At 45.8% G+C, this 17,359-nt stretch overlaps 1 protein-coding gene and 1 long non-coding RNA gene across 3 annotated transcripts; one reads left to right on the top strand and one right to left on the bottom strand.

Annotated features, from left to right (window-relative positions):
* Nucleotides 1-914: 914 nt before the first annotated feature.
* Nucleotides 915-7,751, bottom strand: LOC146594146 (uncharacterized). The gene is made up of 2 exons (XR_014896259.1): nucleotides 7,204-7,751; nucleotides 915-981 (listed from the first exon to the last, which is right to left on the bottom strand). It is a non-coding gene; the product is annotated as an uncharacterized LOC146594146 (long non-coding RNA).
* On the top strand, nucleotides 7,399-15,957 carry LOC146594145 (cytochrome P450 4B1-like). 2 transcript variants are annotated; one of them, XM_085308167.1, is made up of 12 exons: nucleotides 7,399-7,584; nucleotides 8,513-8,654; nucleotides 9,340-9,384; nucleotides 10,264-10,391; nucleotides 11,372-11,496; nucleotides 11,591-11,742; nucleotides 11,952-12,058; nucleotides 12,843-13,033; nucleotides 13,425-13,558; nucleotides 14,324-14,388; nucleotides 14,942-15,024; nucleotides 15,789-15,957. In XM_085308167.1, the coding sequence occupies exons 1-12, from the start codon at nucleotides 7,399-7,401 to the stop codon at nucleotides 15,955-15,957; spliced, it is 1,527 nt and encodes a 508-aa protein (XP_085164293.1). The 2 variants fall into 2 exon arrangements, with proteins under 2 accessions (XP_085164293.1, XP_085164295.1); XM_085308169.1 differs by having other exon boundaries at nucleotides 7,399-7,600; nucleotides 8,529-8,654.
* The last annotated feature ends 1,402 nt before the right edge of the window (nucleotides 15,958-17,359 follow it).

Here is a 17,359-nt window from a genome sequence, read left to right as displayed (position 1 = left end):
GATCAGACCGGGGAACTTGGTGTAACTGCCCTCATGTAAGAGTCTGCTGCAAAGACAGAGGGAAACCTGTTCTCCGAGCATGTATTTATTGTGAATAAGACAGTAGCTTAAATTGCAAGTAAGCAGATTTAGATTACATATCACAAAAAGTTAAGTAGGCACCAGAATATGTTGTCTGGGGAATCCTCATTTTTAGAGGTTTGGGGTAATTTGGTGCTGTCTTCTGGCAGAAGCACACGCAACATGAGTTTGCCAGACTTTGTGTAGACCTAATTCTGCACTGTTTGCTCCACAAACTGCAAGCCAAGTGGCAGCGGGAGATGTCAGCAAAGGGGTAAATCGCTTCTGCTTTGCACGCTGTATGAGCCCGGTGCTCCACTCTGGGAAGGTGGGAATGTTTCTGACTTCAAATGGGCGGGAGGTTGTTCATGAAGCTCTGCTTTTGGTCTTCCAACTGCGATCTCTAGGCAGGAGGCCCTGGGGCGCCGAGCAGCCTCCCAGCTCTCTGCAGGGTTGTCCCCAGTGTCGGCTGGTCACCGCTCCTCTGGGCTGAGCCCTGGTAGCGTATACCAAAACCTAAGCATGGCTCTCATCCTGCCCTCCTGGGTTACCTCCCTGCCAGCACTTTCAAAATTTGCCTTTTTTTTTCTATGACTTTTTGGGTTGTGAGCTCTTTTTGGTGAGGAGTACTCTTTCCTATGCATTTAGGAAAAAAGAAAAACGCCATTTTTTTGGAGCATGATTTAAAAGCACAAAGGAGGCAATGAGTGTGTTGTGGTGCAAAGGGCTGGTCCATCTTTTGGCAGCAGATTTGCCAGTGGAGAGAGGAAAGGCTATGCTCCTGCTTTCCCAGAGATCTCTTCTAACACCTGCATGCTCGTGGTAGTAGCACTGAACACCCAGGCCGGACATACCTTCACTCTGCTCAGCCACTGGCCCACTGGGGATTTTTAGGACTCAGTAAAATCTGCCCCTCTGTACCTGAAATAGAGAAGGAAGGTGGGAACATGGCATGCAGGACCCAGGATGTGGGATGGGGGTGGGGGGCGCAGGATGTGGGATGTGGGATGCAGGACGCGTCCCATGTCCTGCATCCTGCATTTCATGTTCTGCATCCTGCACCTCCCACAGCTGCTCTGCAGCAGCTTTGGGCCCAGCTCTGTCCACCAGACAGCTGTGTTGAGGCTGCAACAGGGTTTCAGGGAAACTCTTTTCCCAGCACCAGAGCGAGTCAGATTTTTCCAGAATATAATTTCGAGAACTTCTCCCTCCTAGATAGCTTCTCCCTGAGCCCCCCTTGCCCCGGCCCCACCAGATATTAAAGGCATAGCAGTGATAAAAAGACCTGCTCACATGGGATATATAACCTAAGGCAATAAAGACAGTCAAGGAGTAGGTGCAGAGAGGTTACCTCATGCTTTAGTTGTTCCCTACTTTCTCCTAAAACGGTAATTGCAAAGATGATGAGCTGACTTGGACTGCCTGATTTGGCCCTTCTAACTAATTTAACAGCTGTTCATGAGAGGGACTATGCTGGATACAATAGGAGAAGTATTCATTTCAGTTTAAAAGATCTTGCTTCTAATTGTTACAGCTAGATAGCAAAAGTCCTGGCCTTTCAATGGCAGCAGAGCAAAAATGCTGTCTACCCGTATTGTTGTTCCTTTCTCCACAGAGATCACCATAATAGCCATACAGCCACATCCCAGGACACGAGGGAGCACCGCACGTGGTGGCACTTCCCTGCATGCTGCCAGTACAGTGGAGGACACAGGACCAGTGGCAACAGCGGCTGGTTGGCGCTGCTGGAGAACGCAGCCACTGCATGGGCCCGCACCACTGTTAGCGCCAGGTTCACATGTTGACTTGTTATCAGATGCTACCAACAATTTCTATCCAAACTCCATTGGGATGTTACAGGCCTGGAAGCAGTCTGTAAATTAAATAACTATTGCAACATATTTGTAAGACAGCTGTATTAAATGCTTCCAGATATAAATTCATCCTCAAGACATGTGTGGTCAGATGGAAGATAGGCAGCTCACATTACTCTGCAACACTTGCTGGGCTCTTACTGTGATTTCCTCATATGTCATGTGTTTGGAAGCCTGAAACATTATTATTTTTGTTGGCATTACAGCCACATTTAATCTCTCAACACTAAGCACTACAGGAATACACAGGGACAGATGGGCCCAGGCTCTCTTCCTATGCAAATAAACTCACGTATACCCAGGAAAGCAGCTGCTGCAAGGTCATACTCCAGGGCAAAGTACCGATTCGCCACCTAAATTACATATGCTCAGTGAGCCAGACCCTCTGCAACAAATGACAACAGTATGCACTAAGTCAGTGAGAAAGATCCTCTCCTTCTTCAGCTTAAATCTTTAATTGAGTGGAGAGACTCCCAGGACTTTGAAAGCAACAACAGAGCAACTTTTGCAACTCAGTGTCCTGATGGCTGTGGTTTGAAATGTAATTCTTCAGTGCAACAGTCTTTTTCTATGTTTTTCATTTATATCATGACCTATCATGACACGTACTGCTATCATGTGGGCATATGTAGCATCAAGCCAACAATGCAGAGGCTTTTTGCAAACATTTGACAACTTCCAAGTGTCCTTTAATGTCCAACAGTAGTTTCACCAGCCTCAGATGTCCAGAAGCTCAAGTATCTCTGCACCATTCCAACTTCCGAAGACTTCTGTAGCTGTCATGAGATTTTTTTTAATTGTTTTTTCAGGCTGATGTTTTATTTCTGCAGCTCTTTACTTTACTCAGGATGTGTGGGAACAACAGGGCTGTAGATTCCTCTGGTATTAAGTAGACTGTTTCTGGCCTCACTTCAGTCCCTTCCTGTGATGATCAAATCAGTGCTGTTCTCTTTCATTTGTTTTCACTTGCAAGTCCATAGCCACTTCGCTTTCCCTTTTGAACTTCCACAGTTCCTTCCCCTGCAAAAATCCCTTTTCTTCCATGGGCTATGTTTAAAGTGTCAGACCAAACGTTCAAAGCAGGCGCCTCTTGCCATGAAATCTCTGAAATACGCAAGAAAGGCATTTCACTCTTCTCCTCTGGTGAAACAGAAAACACACAGACCAGAGCCTAGACTGGTGCCAGACTTCTGCAGTGGTGCCTGTTGTTCCAAACACTCATAAAAATGGTTTTGAGCATGCCAATAACTTTGTACTTTAGAAGAAGAGAGAGCTACACTGCCAGTGCTGTGTAGACCTGGATGACAACTAGTCCTGGCCCATCAGTGACCCCCGGTCCAGCTCTTTTCCATCTCCTTCTGTAAAGAGCAGAAAGAAATCACCTGACATGTTGCCCAGGCTCTACCTTTCCTCCCTATCAGCACAGATCTTCATCTCCCTTGACCTTCAATACAACTCATATATCATTTGTTCCTGTTCCGTAGTTATTGCTGGTTATTAAATAACCAGCAGGGAACCAGATGGGCAAAAATCCATCCATTCATTTTTGTCTCATTATAAAGGTTTAATCTGATGTAGTTCCAGCAATTCCACTGGCATGGCCTCTCCATCCATCTTAGGGGGATTTCTGAGTCATTTTGCAGCTGATTGCTGAAAGGTGCCAGTTGGATCCAGATTGGACAGTCTGGTAGTTGGGTAGGCACCGTGGGACAGACCAAAACAGCTCTATCAGTGCTGACCAAAGGGATGCTGGACACCAAGGCTGTGTGCTCCGTCTTCTTTGCAGAAGTCCCCAGGATACTGTAGCAACATTGCTCTCCTCACATCCTTTGCCTTCCTGGTCCATTTAGGCCAGCCCTGCATCCTGAAGGCAGCCTGCAGAGCCATTAATTTTCCATAGGCAGCCCCAAAAATGCCCCTCATGCTGCTTGTTCCTCCTTCTCCACATCCTCGGGGCATCCATGAAGCATTGGCAGCACCCAGCTGACCAAACACAACCCACACATCTCCCAACCAGCTTGCCAACCAGTTGATTGGCCAAGTGGTCAGTCAGGTAAACAGCTTGTACTGCCTCCTCTCCTAATGGTAAGCCAGGTAATCATAGTGCTGCACGGGAAGAGCTAGTAGAAGTGTGCAAGAGAGGGAAGGAAACGTGACTCATAGCTCTTCTAGGGCCATGTGGTCCCTGGAGGTGGGCACTCCTGCTCAGGAATGCCAGCTTGTCACGGCAGAGACTGGATCACTCTTGGTCTGACTGCAGCTACATCCTTCCCTAAGAAATGATTAAGCTGACAGACTGCAGTTTCTGCCTCCAGAACAACTTTAAATCTGTTCTGAACTTTAGCATAAACCCAGCAGGCCTGGCATAACAACAGCGTACACTTAGCATCAGGAAATTGGCCAAGTGGGTGAGAAACCTAACACTGCTCAGCAGTGCCTGCCAGGGGAGCTTTCATAGGCAACAGCTTAAACCCTGGTTTTGTTTTACTAGGAGCACTGAGGCACTCTTCAAAATTTAAAGTTGCTGACTGGTATGACTCTAACAACTTATCAGGCTGTGGTGTGTCAACAGTGGTGGGGTGGAGAAAGCAGAATGACGCTGTGGAGATGACAGATGCTAGCCAGAGGGTATTACACCTACTTCTTCTTCCTCCTCAACTAAAGAACCAGAAATGCCATGTTACAGAGGTCCAGCTCAGGGGACAATCAAACAGGGGCGCTGAAGAAATGTGCTGGGACAGCACTGAAGCAGCCACAGCACCTGAGTTTGATGAGGTGCAAGAGATTTGCAGCCGTCATCATGGGCTCTTTGGAATACAATATCTTGCCATGCTAACAAGAGCACAGTGCCATGCAGACAGCTGTTGTGTTGACAGTCAAGTATCATGTGGATGGCACTTGTAGTGATGAGCCAACACTTACTGTAGAAGCAAGACATGGGACACTAGATGTCCATATCATTCCACCTGATTCAAACAAAGTCCCTTATCATATGGCTTGAGCTGATTTATAGCATGAGGACACTGCTGATCCCTGATCTCAGATTAAGGGATCAGATGCTGGAAGGTTTGTCCTTAGCATCTATCCTGACATATGCTTAATTTTCTCATATAGCATGTGCTGGTTACTGATCATCTCAAGATTTCCTACTCCACAGCTGACCACCCCAAACCTCTGCAGTCTGTCTTCTCCATTCAGGACATCTGGCCTCTCTCTGTCTATGCTTCCTGTTATTAATTGTCAGCTTGCACTTTCAAAGCAATGCTAATTGCTCTTGAACTTCAACACAGATACAATACATTTGTCTCAAGAATTCACTTTTATGACTGCCACTTTATTTACAAGCAAAATGGCAGCTAGGTGAAAAGCCACCAGGTCAGCAAGAGCACAACTCCAAGTAAGTCCAGATCTGCAGGTGAGTGGGAATTTCAAGGATTCTTCATATTTAAAGGTTGCACATCCAACCGTTTCCTTAAGGCTGAGTCACCTGACTTCAGATAAAAGTCTTTTCATTCACTATTTCTAGGGAAATACCAAAGAAACTTAGTGGCATAGACGATTCTGAAAGAATAGCAAAAGGGTATTTGCAGCTATTTTTCCCTTAAGCACTATGGCTTGTGAATAAAGCACTTCAGTCTTGCTGCCCTGTGCTCTAGTTTACTCATCAATGAAGAGAAAAAACATGGTGCCAGTGCTGAATTAAAGTACATATTTCAATGGAGTCTACACAGATTCAAAGTAAAATTGCCTCGAATGCACTCAGATATGGCAGTTTATACTGTGAGCTTCCAAGTCGAGAGTATGTAGAAGTTGTATGGGAAGATTTCAGTTGAAAGGAAAGTTGCTTTGACAGTGATTCTTCCCGAGGAGTGCCGTGTGCCACACCTAAATATTTCTATAGTCTGTCGATTTTTCTCTTAGAGAAGATGAGTTCAGGTTTCTTAGGTGGGGATCTTCTCACATTACACCTGAATTGGCATGTGGTGAGCTTTATTTGTTTTCAGTGAGCAACATATCTCAACAGATAAGCAACCAATGCGTCATGAGTTCATATCAGCCAAGCACTTCAAATCTCCCTTAGACTGCTGTATAAATCTTATCATCTGTAGTTAAGGCTCTGTCTTTACAATCATTAATTAATGAATAGGCCACAAGCCAACAGAGGGAAAAGTCACTCAGTTTTCTAATTTTCAGAAAAACTTTCCCACGATCAGGTAATTGGCAGACAATGAGTCCTGTAAGATTTTTCATGTACTTTTCTTTCTAAAAAGTCTAAATATCTTCATTGGAGCTGTGCAGTTTTACTTCAAGCAAAGATCTTTGTGTCTCTGTTGCTATAAAAGCAATACATCTAGACAGTGAGTACCAGATAAACAATATAATTTTTTCAGTAAAAGGTCTCTGCTAAAAGAAAATGTATGGGTTTCAATTGGCCATAGACTAATTTAGAAACTAAAGGAAGATGTCCAAACATTAGAAGAAACTTTTCTTAGAGATGTACAAATTAGAAAAATAACTACCCACAAAATTCAGCAGCCCCTATGTAGTAACACATCAGACTGCCGGGTTCGGTAGGTCATGACACAGGAGGGAGCTGTTTGACACTCATAACATCCAAACATCCAAATAGGAAATGATTTTACCAAGTTTAAGGATTCTCCTCTTTGCAATATGCCTGGAAATCACCCAAATGCAGCAGGCTTCTACTCAAAGTCCTCCAGCACCAACCCCATAATTCTTTCTAAGCCATTCCAGGCTGCCTACACCCCAATTGCTCTCTACTGGATGTGATGCAGGGCCTTTTTCAGGGACCTTGTGGTGCCATGTGGACAGGAGAGGGAGAATGCATCTAGGTTATGTTGGTGAAAACGATCCTACCATAATGCCCTCACTGTGTGTTGGGTAGAGATGTCCCATTTGTTCCTCACTTCACATGGGTTTCCAGACCTGAATAGGGCCAAGGGCAGAACGGAGCATAGTGTGAACCAGAGCCTGGCTAGCTCTTGCCCCCCTCTTACGACTTCATCCACCTGGGCATGGATTTAAGTGGCAGAGCTGGAGCCCTGTGCTAACTGCAAGCACTTTCATTTGCTGCTGAGATGTAATGGACTGCAGAAAAAGTAGTAAATATTTACATAATACCCTGTACACAGAGCACCAGGTTGTTTCTTAATAAGCCGCCTCCATCCACAGGTTGCTGGAAGCGGGTAAAAGGACAAATGGGAGCAGCAGGCTATTAGGCCCTGGGCCAAAGTGACGTATTGCTTACCAGAATGTTTCTTGTGCTTTAAATTTCTGCCAGATCGCACTGCCTGCAGCAGTTCAGCAGGGACAGCTCTAGCAGAAGAAAAGAGAGAGATCTTTTCATCTGCACCTGAGCTCTTCATCAGATCAAGACCCAGAAGGAGTGGAAGAGGAAGCAGGGAGGAGAAGGTGTTCCAGGCAACCAGAACACAGAAGCAGTATGGCATCTCTGCTAGACTACATAGCCAAATCTTCTGCTGTAGTTTTGCAGCTATCTTTGGTGCTTGGCTTCATCTTTGTGCTCCTGAAGATGGCCCAGTTCTACCAGGAAAGGAAGAAAATCATCAAAGCTCTGGAGGCTTTCCCTGGTCCCCCAAGGCACTGGCTGTATGGTCACAGTCATCTGGTAAGGAGAGAGCTGGGCTCACGCAGAGCATGGGCAGGGTTTGTCCTAACAACTGTGCAAGATAATTGTTGGGCCGAGAGGGACGGAGAAGAGCATTAGATGAAGAGTGTATGTCTCGTTGCTACTGTTCCTTCCTAAAGGAGGGGACATCTTTGTACAGGGAATGCCAATACTTCTGCTGGGCAGGCAGGAAGAGTACCTGGTTATGAGATGATACACATCATTTTGGTAAAAAAACAGAGCGATGGTGGTTTTGATCATGTGCTTAAACATATAGTTAGGTGGTTTCTGGGACTTTCACAAAGTTACTTAAAAATGAGCAACCATAAAATCTCTCTCCTCTGCATCAGATCTTCTACAAACACAAGTGTATCCTCCAATATACACTTACGAGGATATGGTCATGAAAACAGGGCATGTTATTGCAGCCATTTGCACTATTCTGTAGGGTAGATGTTTTTGACTTCACACTGCGTGCCCTCCTTGCACTGCTGAAATTAGACAACAGGGCTGTATGAGCTCTGATCCCCAAAGACAGGGTACTAAGTATCCCTGCGTTGCCCGTGATGACTGTAGAACCAGCACGTGATGCCAAGGCGCTCTGACTGCAGACTGTCCTAATGCACCTAAACTGCCAGAATCCAGCTAGACAGTCTCCTCGGAGTTGCCTTGTGCTACAGGGATGTAGCAGCTGGGGTAGCTTTGCTGACTGTGCACTGTCTCCAGTGATCATCTTTGCCATGCCCAGGATCTCCTCTACCTGCAGAATGTAAAGCCCTTAGCTGTAAGTTCTCCTTCTTGCTCCCAGTTTCCCAAGCAAGGATATCTTGAATATACTTTCCATGGGAGGGCACGTTTCACCTCTGCATTCCCGGGTATGTCCCTCTTTTTCTGCCTGAAATCGGTCCATGTTTAACTGTCATTGCAGATCACTGAAGGCAAAGAGCTCTCTCAGTTAATGTCATGGTCAGAAGAGTATCCATATGCCTTTCCCAGATGGTTTGGATCAGTTCTACCTACTGTAGTAACCCACCATCCTGAATATGCCAAAAGTATATTTGGCCGAGGAGGTAAGTCTCTTTGTTTGGTTTTGGGAAGTCCTGTCATTGACACTTCTCAATTAAGAAAAACAAGAGAAACTTGCCTTGAGCTGTCCCTTTTGCCTCTTCTTTCACAGCTATTTCAGCTCCTCCATTGGTCCCCTTCTCAAATTCCCAGAGAGGTTTCATGGAGCAGCTTACATTCTCATGTAGGATAGGAGCCAGTGACCCTCCCAGTCCACTCTCTCTTTTATTGTCAAGTTTAAAGCATCTACCACCCTAATAACTGTGGTTCCCATTAAAATCTAGTAATCTGGATGAGCTAGCACAACAATGGCCCTAAGAAGACATCTCAAGTCTTCTCCTTGGCTCCAGTCTGTGAAGCGTAATATCCATGAGTGATACATATATGGTATCTCCAGTAACTCTTATCTGTTATCCTCAGCTTTGAGATCTGCTATGGCCATTCCTTTTCTACATACATATCTTTCATTATAGCTTTCTCTGGTTTTCTCAAGTGCACTGAGGGCATAGTTGTAGAAGGCCACATTTAAACGCTACCTCTGATGTTATAGAGTAGTTTACATATTGAGATGACACTAATTCTACATTGTGGTAAGAGGAGGGTTTCTAGTATCAGCTTATCCTGGCTGTTTTTTGTTATGTTGATATTCATTAGCTGTTCGTATTATTTTATTTTATTTTCTTTTAACAGATCCCAAGTCCCCAGCAACTTACAAGTTCTTAATTCCCTGGATAGGTAAATAATTTTCTGTCATTATCTCTTTTGGTTATGCTACACACTTCGTCTGCTTCCCTCACGTCTTCATTTATCTTGCTTTCCTCCATTCTGAAAACCAGAGAGGAAGGTTGCCTTTGATATGGGAAAGTTTATTTAGGTCTAAGCATTAACACTACAGTTATGTACATAACTGGGGAGCACATCAACTGGCTTTGCCTTGAATCACATACCCTGGCCTTTGCAAAGTAGTGAGGAAAGTCTGCTCAGGGACGGAATGCAGATACATATGTCTAGGATGAGAGATATCAAAGCATCAGAGGACAGTCACATTCACAGTTTGCACACAACTTTGTGATAGTCCTCCGTAATCCTCCTAACAACTGTCTCATAGTTCAGTTTGTGCTGCAAAATGCATCCAAACAGTTCACTTAAGGCAGAAAAAAACCCATCCGAAGCAGTAAGTTCTGTGCTTCTGCCATCCTGGTTTTGAGGATCCTGGTTTATAGGTAAATTGAATGTGCACAGCCAGCTGCAGTGGAGGATGAGTGAACATGCCTCTCCACCATCTGAAGGATACTGTTGCATCGGCCATGGAGAGGCTGAAATAAAGGCTTCTGGGACAGATGGTGTCTACAGGAGGACAGAGGCAGTGAGCAGAACAAGCTCTGCCTGTTTCATTCCCTTTGTGCTTGAAAAAGCCACATTGTTGTGATATTTTGAATAAACAGGCTTGAATCCACAATATATCACTCCACCACCAGCTCTTCATCTGCCTGGGTCCTGTGTGTTAGCTAGCTGACAGCCACTTGGCCAAAAGCAGCAGTGATGCTGTCAGAACCAAGGTGATTGATCAGACGCTGAAACAGCTGATTGTGTCTTTGCTATTTGTATCTCCAGGAGAGGGGCTATTGACCTTGAATGGAGCAAAGTGGTTTCAGCATCGGAAGCTGCTCACACCAGCATTTCATTATGATGTGCTGAAACCTTACGTGCCCCTGATGTCAGACTCGGTCAAAGTGATGTTGGTAAGAATCATCCCTGCTACTTTGAACTTTGAGTCATGCACCAGACAAAATAATTAGGCCTGAGACTGAATGATGGAAGGAGAGTGTAATTAGATGGTTCCTTGAATTTCTCTCCTGATTCTGAACTTTTTAGATTCTTTCAAAGTTCTGAAATTGTTCCCTCCAACTTTCTTTGGCTATTTCACTCATTCTCTTTTACATCTGCTTTCCAGTAAAATCAACCAGTGCTAGAAGTATCTTTTCCTAGTTCAGTAGCTATAAACATGGAAAAAGAAATGCATAGACTTCTTTGATTAGGTTTGCAGAATATCATAGAATCGTAGCATCAGTAAGGTTGGAAGGGACCTCTGGAGATCATCTAGTCCAACCTCCCCACTCAGCAGGGTCACTTAGAGCATGTTAGACAGGGTTGCATCCAGGTGGGTTTTGAATATCTCCAGAGAAGGAGACTCCACAGCCTCTCTGGGCAACCGGTTCCAGTGCTCTGTCACTCTCACAGTGAAGAAATTCCCCCTCACGTGCAGGCAGAACTTCCTGTGGTTCAGTTTTTGCTCATTGCCTCTTGTCCTGTCACATGGGACAACTGAAAAGAGTTTGTCCTCGTTCCCTTGACACCTTCCCTTCAGATACTTATTGATACATTGATAAGATTCCCCCTCAGTCTTCTCTTCCCCAGGCTAAACAGGCCCAGCTCTCGCAGCCGTTCCTCATAGGGCAGATGCTCCAGCCCTCTGATCATCCTTGTAGCCCTACACTGGACTCTCTGCAGTAGCTCCATGTCTCTCTTGTACTGGGAATCCCAGAACTGGACACAGTTCTGGACACAATATGCGGTGAACTAGGGCCTTTGCTTACCGAAAAGAAAGTAATTAGGAATGTGGCTCTGGGAAGGGACAGGCACTGCAAAGTATGACCTGACGCCATTGTGGCCGAGTCCATTCTGGCAGTCTGTCTCTCCTTACTTTTGTCTCTACCACTAGGAAAAATGGAAGAAGAGGAACACAGAGAAGACGACAGTGGAGCTTTTTCAAGACATCAGCTTGATGACGCTAGACACCATCATGAAATGTGCCTTCAGTTATGATACCAACTGTCAGACTCAGAAGTCAGTAGCTGAACTTTTAAATTCTGAGAAAACAAGTGCTCCTGTTCCCCTACTCACATTGCTAATACTGATTTCAACCTTGGTTTCCTTTCAGCAACTCAGACTTTTATATCAAAGCTGTTTATGACCTGAGTTACCTTGTGGTTCAGAGAATCCGGACTCTCTTTTTAAGTGGTGTCTTCTATGGCATTACTCGCAAAGGCTACCGGTTTCAGGAGGCCTGCAAGCTGGCCCATACCCACACAGGTATTTCTCTCCCTTTCTCTCCCTAGTCCTGTTTGTTAGCTGAACCTCTCACCCACTTGCATCTGGAGCAGCTCAGAGGGGGGTTGCAGCATGCACTGACCAGAGGATTACACATTAAACAGAGATTGAGCTGCTGACCAAGTGATCAAGAGCATGACCTCTCTGCAGGGGCAAGGTGCATCTAACAGACTGATCATTCTTCTATGCAGAGAAAGTAATAAAAGAAAGAAAGTTGTTGTTGTGCAATGAGAAGGAACGTGAGAAGATCGAAAAAAAGAGACATTTGGATTTTTTGGACATTCTACTTTGTGCCAAGGTGAGTGTTTGAAATAATCATATCAAACGCCAGGGAACATACCTGTCTGCCACCGAGGATGTGTCAGCAGGGAGCTCACAATCCCTGGCCAACATTAATGACAACAGCTTCCCCACTTCCTAGGCTGGGGAAAAACGGTTTGAAAGGGGAAGAAATACAAACATGTGAGATGCAGTGATGGAACATAAATGAAATTTCATCTTCCCTGTTCATTTTCATTGAGTATATAAACAGATTAAACGAAGTGAGCTGTTGGAAACAAGAGGAGAATGAGATCTTTGGAAAGATTACAAGAGACTGTCTTTGCTGTATTGATCTCAGGAGATTTGTTTCTTGCACTCTGTAGCTTTACCTTCCCAGACATCTTCAGATACTCTGGAGGCAGTAGTAATTTGGTGTTCAGAACAGAGGAATACTCTGTGCTCACCTGAGCTTTCCCAGAGCTACTGCTTGCTTTCTTGTCTCAATCTGAAACAAAAGTCTTCCAAGCCAGAATACTGGAAAAAGTAACAGGAACCTTTGGTAGGGAACAAACAGGGTATCCCTCTGAAGGGCTGGGATCTGATCTGCCAGCAAAGTTCAATTCTGTAGCTCTGTTGACTGCAGAGGCAGCAGTCAGTGAGCCTGACTGATTTCCCTTACTGGCTTAGTTCCTCGTTTATATGGAGATACAAGAGAGGTCAAATCAGGCTTCTTTTCACCAGCATCCAGAGTGATTTTTATACGTAAAGGAGCAAGTCCAGTTCGAGTACACTTGCAGATGATATATTCTCCTCTTTATTAGGATGAGAACGGAGTTGGACTATCTGATGAGGACCTCCGTGCTGAGGTGGACACATTCATGTTTGAGGGCCACGATACCACGGCCAGTGGGATCTCCTGGCTCCTTTACTGCATGTCACTACACCCAGAGCACCAGCAACGGTGCAGAGAGGAGATCCAGGAGATCTTGGGAGACCGAGATACCATTAAGTGGTGAGTTACAACTTTTTGGTCCTTTACTTTGAACTTTTTGTGTTTGTTTTGAGGAGGAAAATGCATTCACTTTACAATGTATCTGCACTAGGGCATTCTGCTTTTCACATAGCAATTCTGGACAGCACAGGGAGGAGTAGGATGAGGAGAAACCTCAAAGGAAGATGGGACACATGCCTTAAGGACTCTGCTTTGCCTGCACTGTGCTTGCGCAGAAGGACTTGTCTTGCAGCTTTGCTTCCAACACAAGAGTGCAGTTGCTTTCCAAGAAGGACCAGCCAGCCACGGTTCCAGTGGGGTCCAACCCACTCAGTGTGCAGCACAGGCTGTGCTTGCAGGTGTCTCCGTTGCTGCCACTCAAATACAGCCTTAGCCTTTGACTTGCTTTCAGGGAGGACCTTGGGAAGATGACATACACCACGATGTGCATCAAAGAGAGCCTGCGCCTGTTCCCACCAGTTCCTGCCGTGTCCCGTCAGCTCACCAAACCCATCACATTTTCTGATGGGCGCAGCTTACCAGCAGGTCTGTTTAGTTTGTTTATCCGTCATGCTGCTGCCTGTGAAAATGGGGCACCCTCGCTAGAGTTACCATGTTGAAGGGCTGGTAGTGCTTGCAGTCTCTCTTCTGTCTCTGAAGGGCTGTATAGGGCCATCACAGTTCACAGTGAGCCTGAAAGTGCGGCTATAGAGTACAAGGACCCCCTCCAGAGCACCATAGTGTATTGGGTACCCCAGGACAGTGAGATCCAAGCCTTGGTCCTACTGTCTCTATAGCCACAGCAAATGGGAAGAGCCAGATAGGATCTGTTTGGATTCCTCTGAACTCAGCAGAAATACTCCCATGTCTTCTGAGACAGAGAAGGAACAGACATCCCCACGCATGCACAGCCTGTGTTACTGCACCAGGCTTCCCTCTTCCTTCTTCTGCTCTGCCTTGCGTGTCAACATATTAACTTAACCAAATTCTCTGGTTACTTCTTTCTTTTTCCCTCAGTTGTTCATGCTTTACTATTCAGACCAGTCTATTTGCCAATTGCAGAGCTCAAAGGGCACTTGCAGAGCGCTGATTCTGGCCAAACGTGAAAGTTCACCCATTGGTACCAAAATGAGTCCGCACTTTGAGGCCATTGTTTCTTCCACATGAGGAGGTCACAAGCTGGGAAGTGCTCCTATCAGTTCTCCTCTGAAATCCGTTGCAGAGCCCAGAGACAGTGAGCATCCCACAAATGTTTCTTCTGTGTCTTTACTCTGATATGTCATGAGTTCTTTTCTCACTCTTCTTTTCCAGGCTGCCACGTTGCAGTGAACATATTTGCTGTTCACAGAAATCGAGATGTGTGGGAAGACCCTGAGGTATTTTACTTTTTTAAAAAGAAGGGGGAGATGAGCTCTTAGCCTAGATACCTACTCCCTTTGAGCAAGACAGTCTTGGCCTGTCTGCATTGGATTTGGTTTTTTTTTTTTTTTTTTGCCTCTTATTCCAACAGTCCATGTCTAAAAGCAAAGTTCATTTGAGCTAACAAACACCCCAAAGGATCTGAACATGACAAAGTGCTGGAAAGGGGTGTTTAATAGTCTATCTTCATGCGTGATGATGCAGAATTATTCAGACTGCCTTCAGCAGTCCTGGATGATGATAGTCCAGAGGGTATGAGAGAAACTAAACGTTAGTAGTGATGATCCACAGTCACCTGCCACATTTCTGACCTCATCCTGGGATAAATCCCCCAGCAGCAGCCACCAGATCCCTTTTCTCATTCAACTGATGGCTTTGCAGAGGGATGAATGTCAGTTGCAGCTCCCCATGAGCAGCAGAGGTCATGTCCAGCTCTTCTCTGGGACCACAAGAGAACTTGGTGCTGCTCATGTTGGAGCCCTCACTGAACAGCCTTTGCTCTTCCCATAGAGATATGATCCAATGAGGTTTTCTTCAGAGAACTCAGCACAAAGGCACTCACACGCTTTCCTGCCTTTCTCTGCTGGATCCAGGTGGGAGATCTTTCATTCCCTGTCTTCCCCATCATAGGTTGCCTCACATGGGGGAGTTAAGTCAGAGAAGTGCTTCTGAGGCTAATCCTCCCCCGATGCCATTGAGTCAAGTTGGTTGGCCAACTCAAGCAGAGTTTCCATAGCAGGGGGTCTCCACCATTCTCCACCAGCTCAAGAGATTTTCCCATACCTGAGACTCTGTGGTCATTGTAGGGCTTGACACACATTCACTTTTGCACAACTTGTGAAGATAGATATACTCTTGCTGTTGGTATTGGGGAAAAAAGGCTCCACTCTTTAGAGATAAATACCAAGTACACCTCAGAGAAAACCTGGGTCTCCATGACTCTTTGGTTCTCATGCTGTTTCATTTGATAGATACAGGATACTGATTTCTCAGTAACTTTCACAGAGCCAACAGAGCCAAAAATGACTTTTTTGAGGTGACTGGGTTTTGACCTGGACCCCTACAGCACTTTCTGATGAAGAAAGCACAGTTCTGTAAACCTCATGTCTGTTTTTGATACTTATTAACAAGCAACAGCAGTACAGCACCCTAGACCCAGGCAACTTTTGATGTGGTCTGAAGAGATTCCTAGATAAACTGTGTCGCTTACCTGCTTTCTAGCAGCAGCTGGAGATCCCACAACAGCTCAAAGGCCTTGCCTCAAGAAGCTGGTGTTGGCAAGGGTAGGGGATGTGTTGAACTTGGGGATGGTTAGGGATGAAGACTGCAATCTCAGCCATTGCCATCCTTTCCCCAGGAACTGCATTGGGCAGCAGTTTGCCATGAATGAGATGAAGGTGGCTCTTGCCCTGACCCTGCTTCACTTTGAACTTGCTCCTGACCCATCCAGGCCTCCCACACTGACACCACAGCTCGTCCTCAAGTCTAGTAGTGGGATCCACGTGCATCTAAAGAAGATTCATTGACCTTGGGTAGCATGGGGGCAAGTGGTTTCCCAAGGACCATCCTTCATCTGGATGTTTAAGTATCTCCCTCTCCTGGCTGAATCGCACTGCCATGCACTCTGATGGTGACGGCCCTGTATCCTACTTGATCTCCCATTCCAGGGAAGGGGATAGCCAACAGACCTACCCGGGATGTCTTAGACCTAGATCTGGATCTGCTTTGCATGGAGAACTTCTCCCTGAAACCACATCATACCCAGAAATACCCACTAAACTAAATGCTGAGAGAAATTTTCCCCACTAAACAATTCTTGACTGGTTTTGTGCCTCGCATTATGGAAATGAAAGCAAGTGTCTGTTTCTGGCACAGTGATGAATTTCCTTGAGTTGAGGGTGCTCAGGGACCAGCTCAGAGACATGTTATTAGAAAGCCGGAGAAAGAAAGCACTTACCATTCTCAACAGTGAGTGTTAACAGACTTATCCTCTGCTTCTCTCTGAAATGAGAATAAATGTAGTGTTCTTGGAGCAAAGTTTCCTCTGTATTTGTGGGGCAGGTTGCACAAGATGAGGCCTGGCACCCCCAAGACAAAGCCATGCCCTCTTTGCTCTGTTGCTGGCCGAGGAGGTGGAGAGGAGACAAGGCAAATAGGACCGTGAGGATGCAGTTCTGTGAGCCATTTCTCAAGCTGCAAAGCTCCTGCTCTCCTCTACCCCTGCTGAGTCCGTTCCTACCCCTCCCACGTCATGGCTTGCTAAGGCTGTTGTTCTGCCCTCTCTGTGAGTTTGCGTGATAAAGTACATTACTGAGATGATCGGGGTTACCACAAAGCAAAACAAAAATCACTCCCAAATGGCAGTGGCAACAACAAATTCATTCACAAAAAGTGCCCCAAGTGAGAGCAAGGATTCTCCTCAAATCCTTCTCAAATCCTGACAACTGACAGCCCAGTATAGGAGTGAGAGGCAAAAAGCAGGCCTTGTGCCAGAGAAAGGTGCTGCTGTACATGAAGAGACTACAATTACAGAGAGATTAAGGTTATTTATGTTCCTACTGGATTTGGCAATGAAACACAGAGGCAGGAAGGTGAGCAAGGGCTTTCACAGCTGAAGTCAGCAGAGACGCAAAGGTGGGAGCTCCACTTGCATGGGCAGATGTTGGGCCTGGGAAGGGCTGGTCCTAGAACAGGCTTGTTTTAGGGGTATGTGCACCCGCTGCCAGACCCCCCACCCCTGAGGCTGCACAGCGGGGAAATGCTTCAGGTTAAGGTGCGCCAAGTCTCCCAGAGACTGATCGAAAACAGATCACTAGGTGGCAGTGAGAGATTCAGAAAAACACAGAGCTCTTCAACCCTCTCTGAGCTGTGTTCAGGGAAGCCCTTTATCACTATTGTCGCACCAAGGGAAGAAAAAAACCAAACCAC

Source organism: Rhea americana, unplaced genomic scaffold (genome assembly GCF_003343005.1).
Source record: "Rhea americana isolate MKP2758 unplaced genomic scaffold, rheAme1 scaffold_27, whole genome shotgun sequence".
NCBI lineage: Eukaryota > Metazoa > Chordata > Aves > Rheiformes > Rheidae > Rhea > Rhea americana.
Note: the sequence above shows the minus strand (reverse complement) of the source record. Positions and strands in the feature narration are given on the sequence as shown.

Excerpts from the sequence above, each read along its gene's own strand:
- LOC146594145 (XM_085308167.1), top strand. The coding sequence starts at position 7,399 with ATGGCATCTCTGCTAGACTACATAGCCAAATCTTCTGCTGTAGTTTTG. Across the intron at positions 8,655-9,339 it reads AAGTATATTTGGCCGAGGAG|ATCCCAAGTCCCCAGCAACT; the intron begins GTAAGTCTCTTT and ends TTCTTTTAACAG. Across the intron at positions 9,385-10,263 it reads GTTCTTAATTCCCTGGATAG|GAGAGGGGCTATTGACCTTG; the intron begins GTAAATAATTTT and ends TTGTATCTCCAG.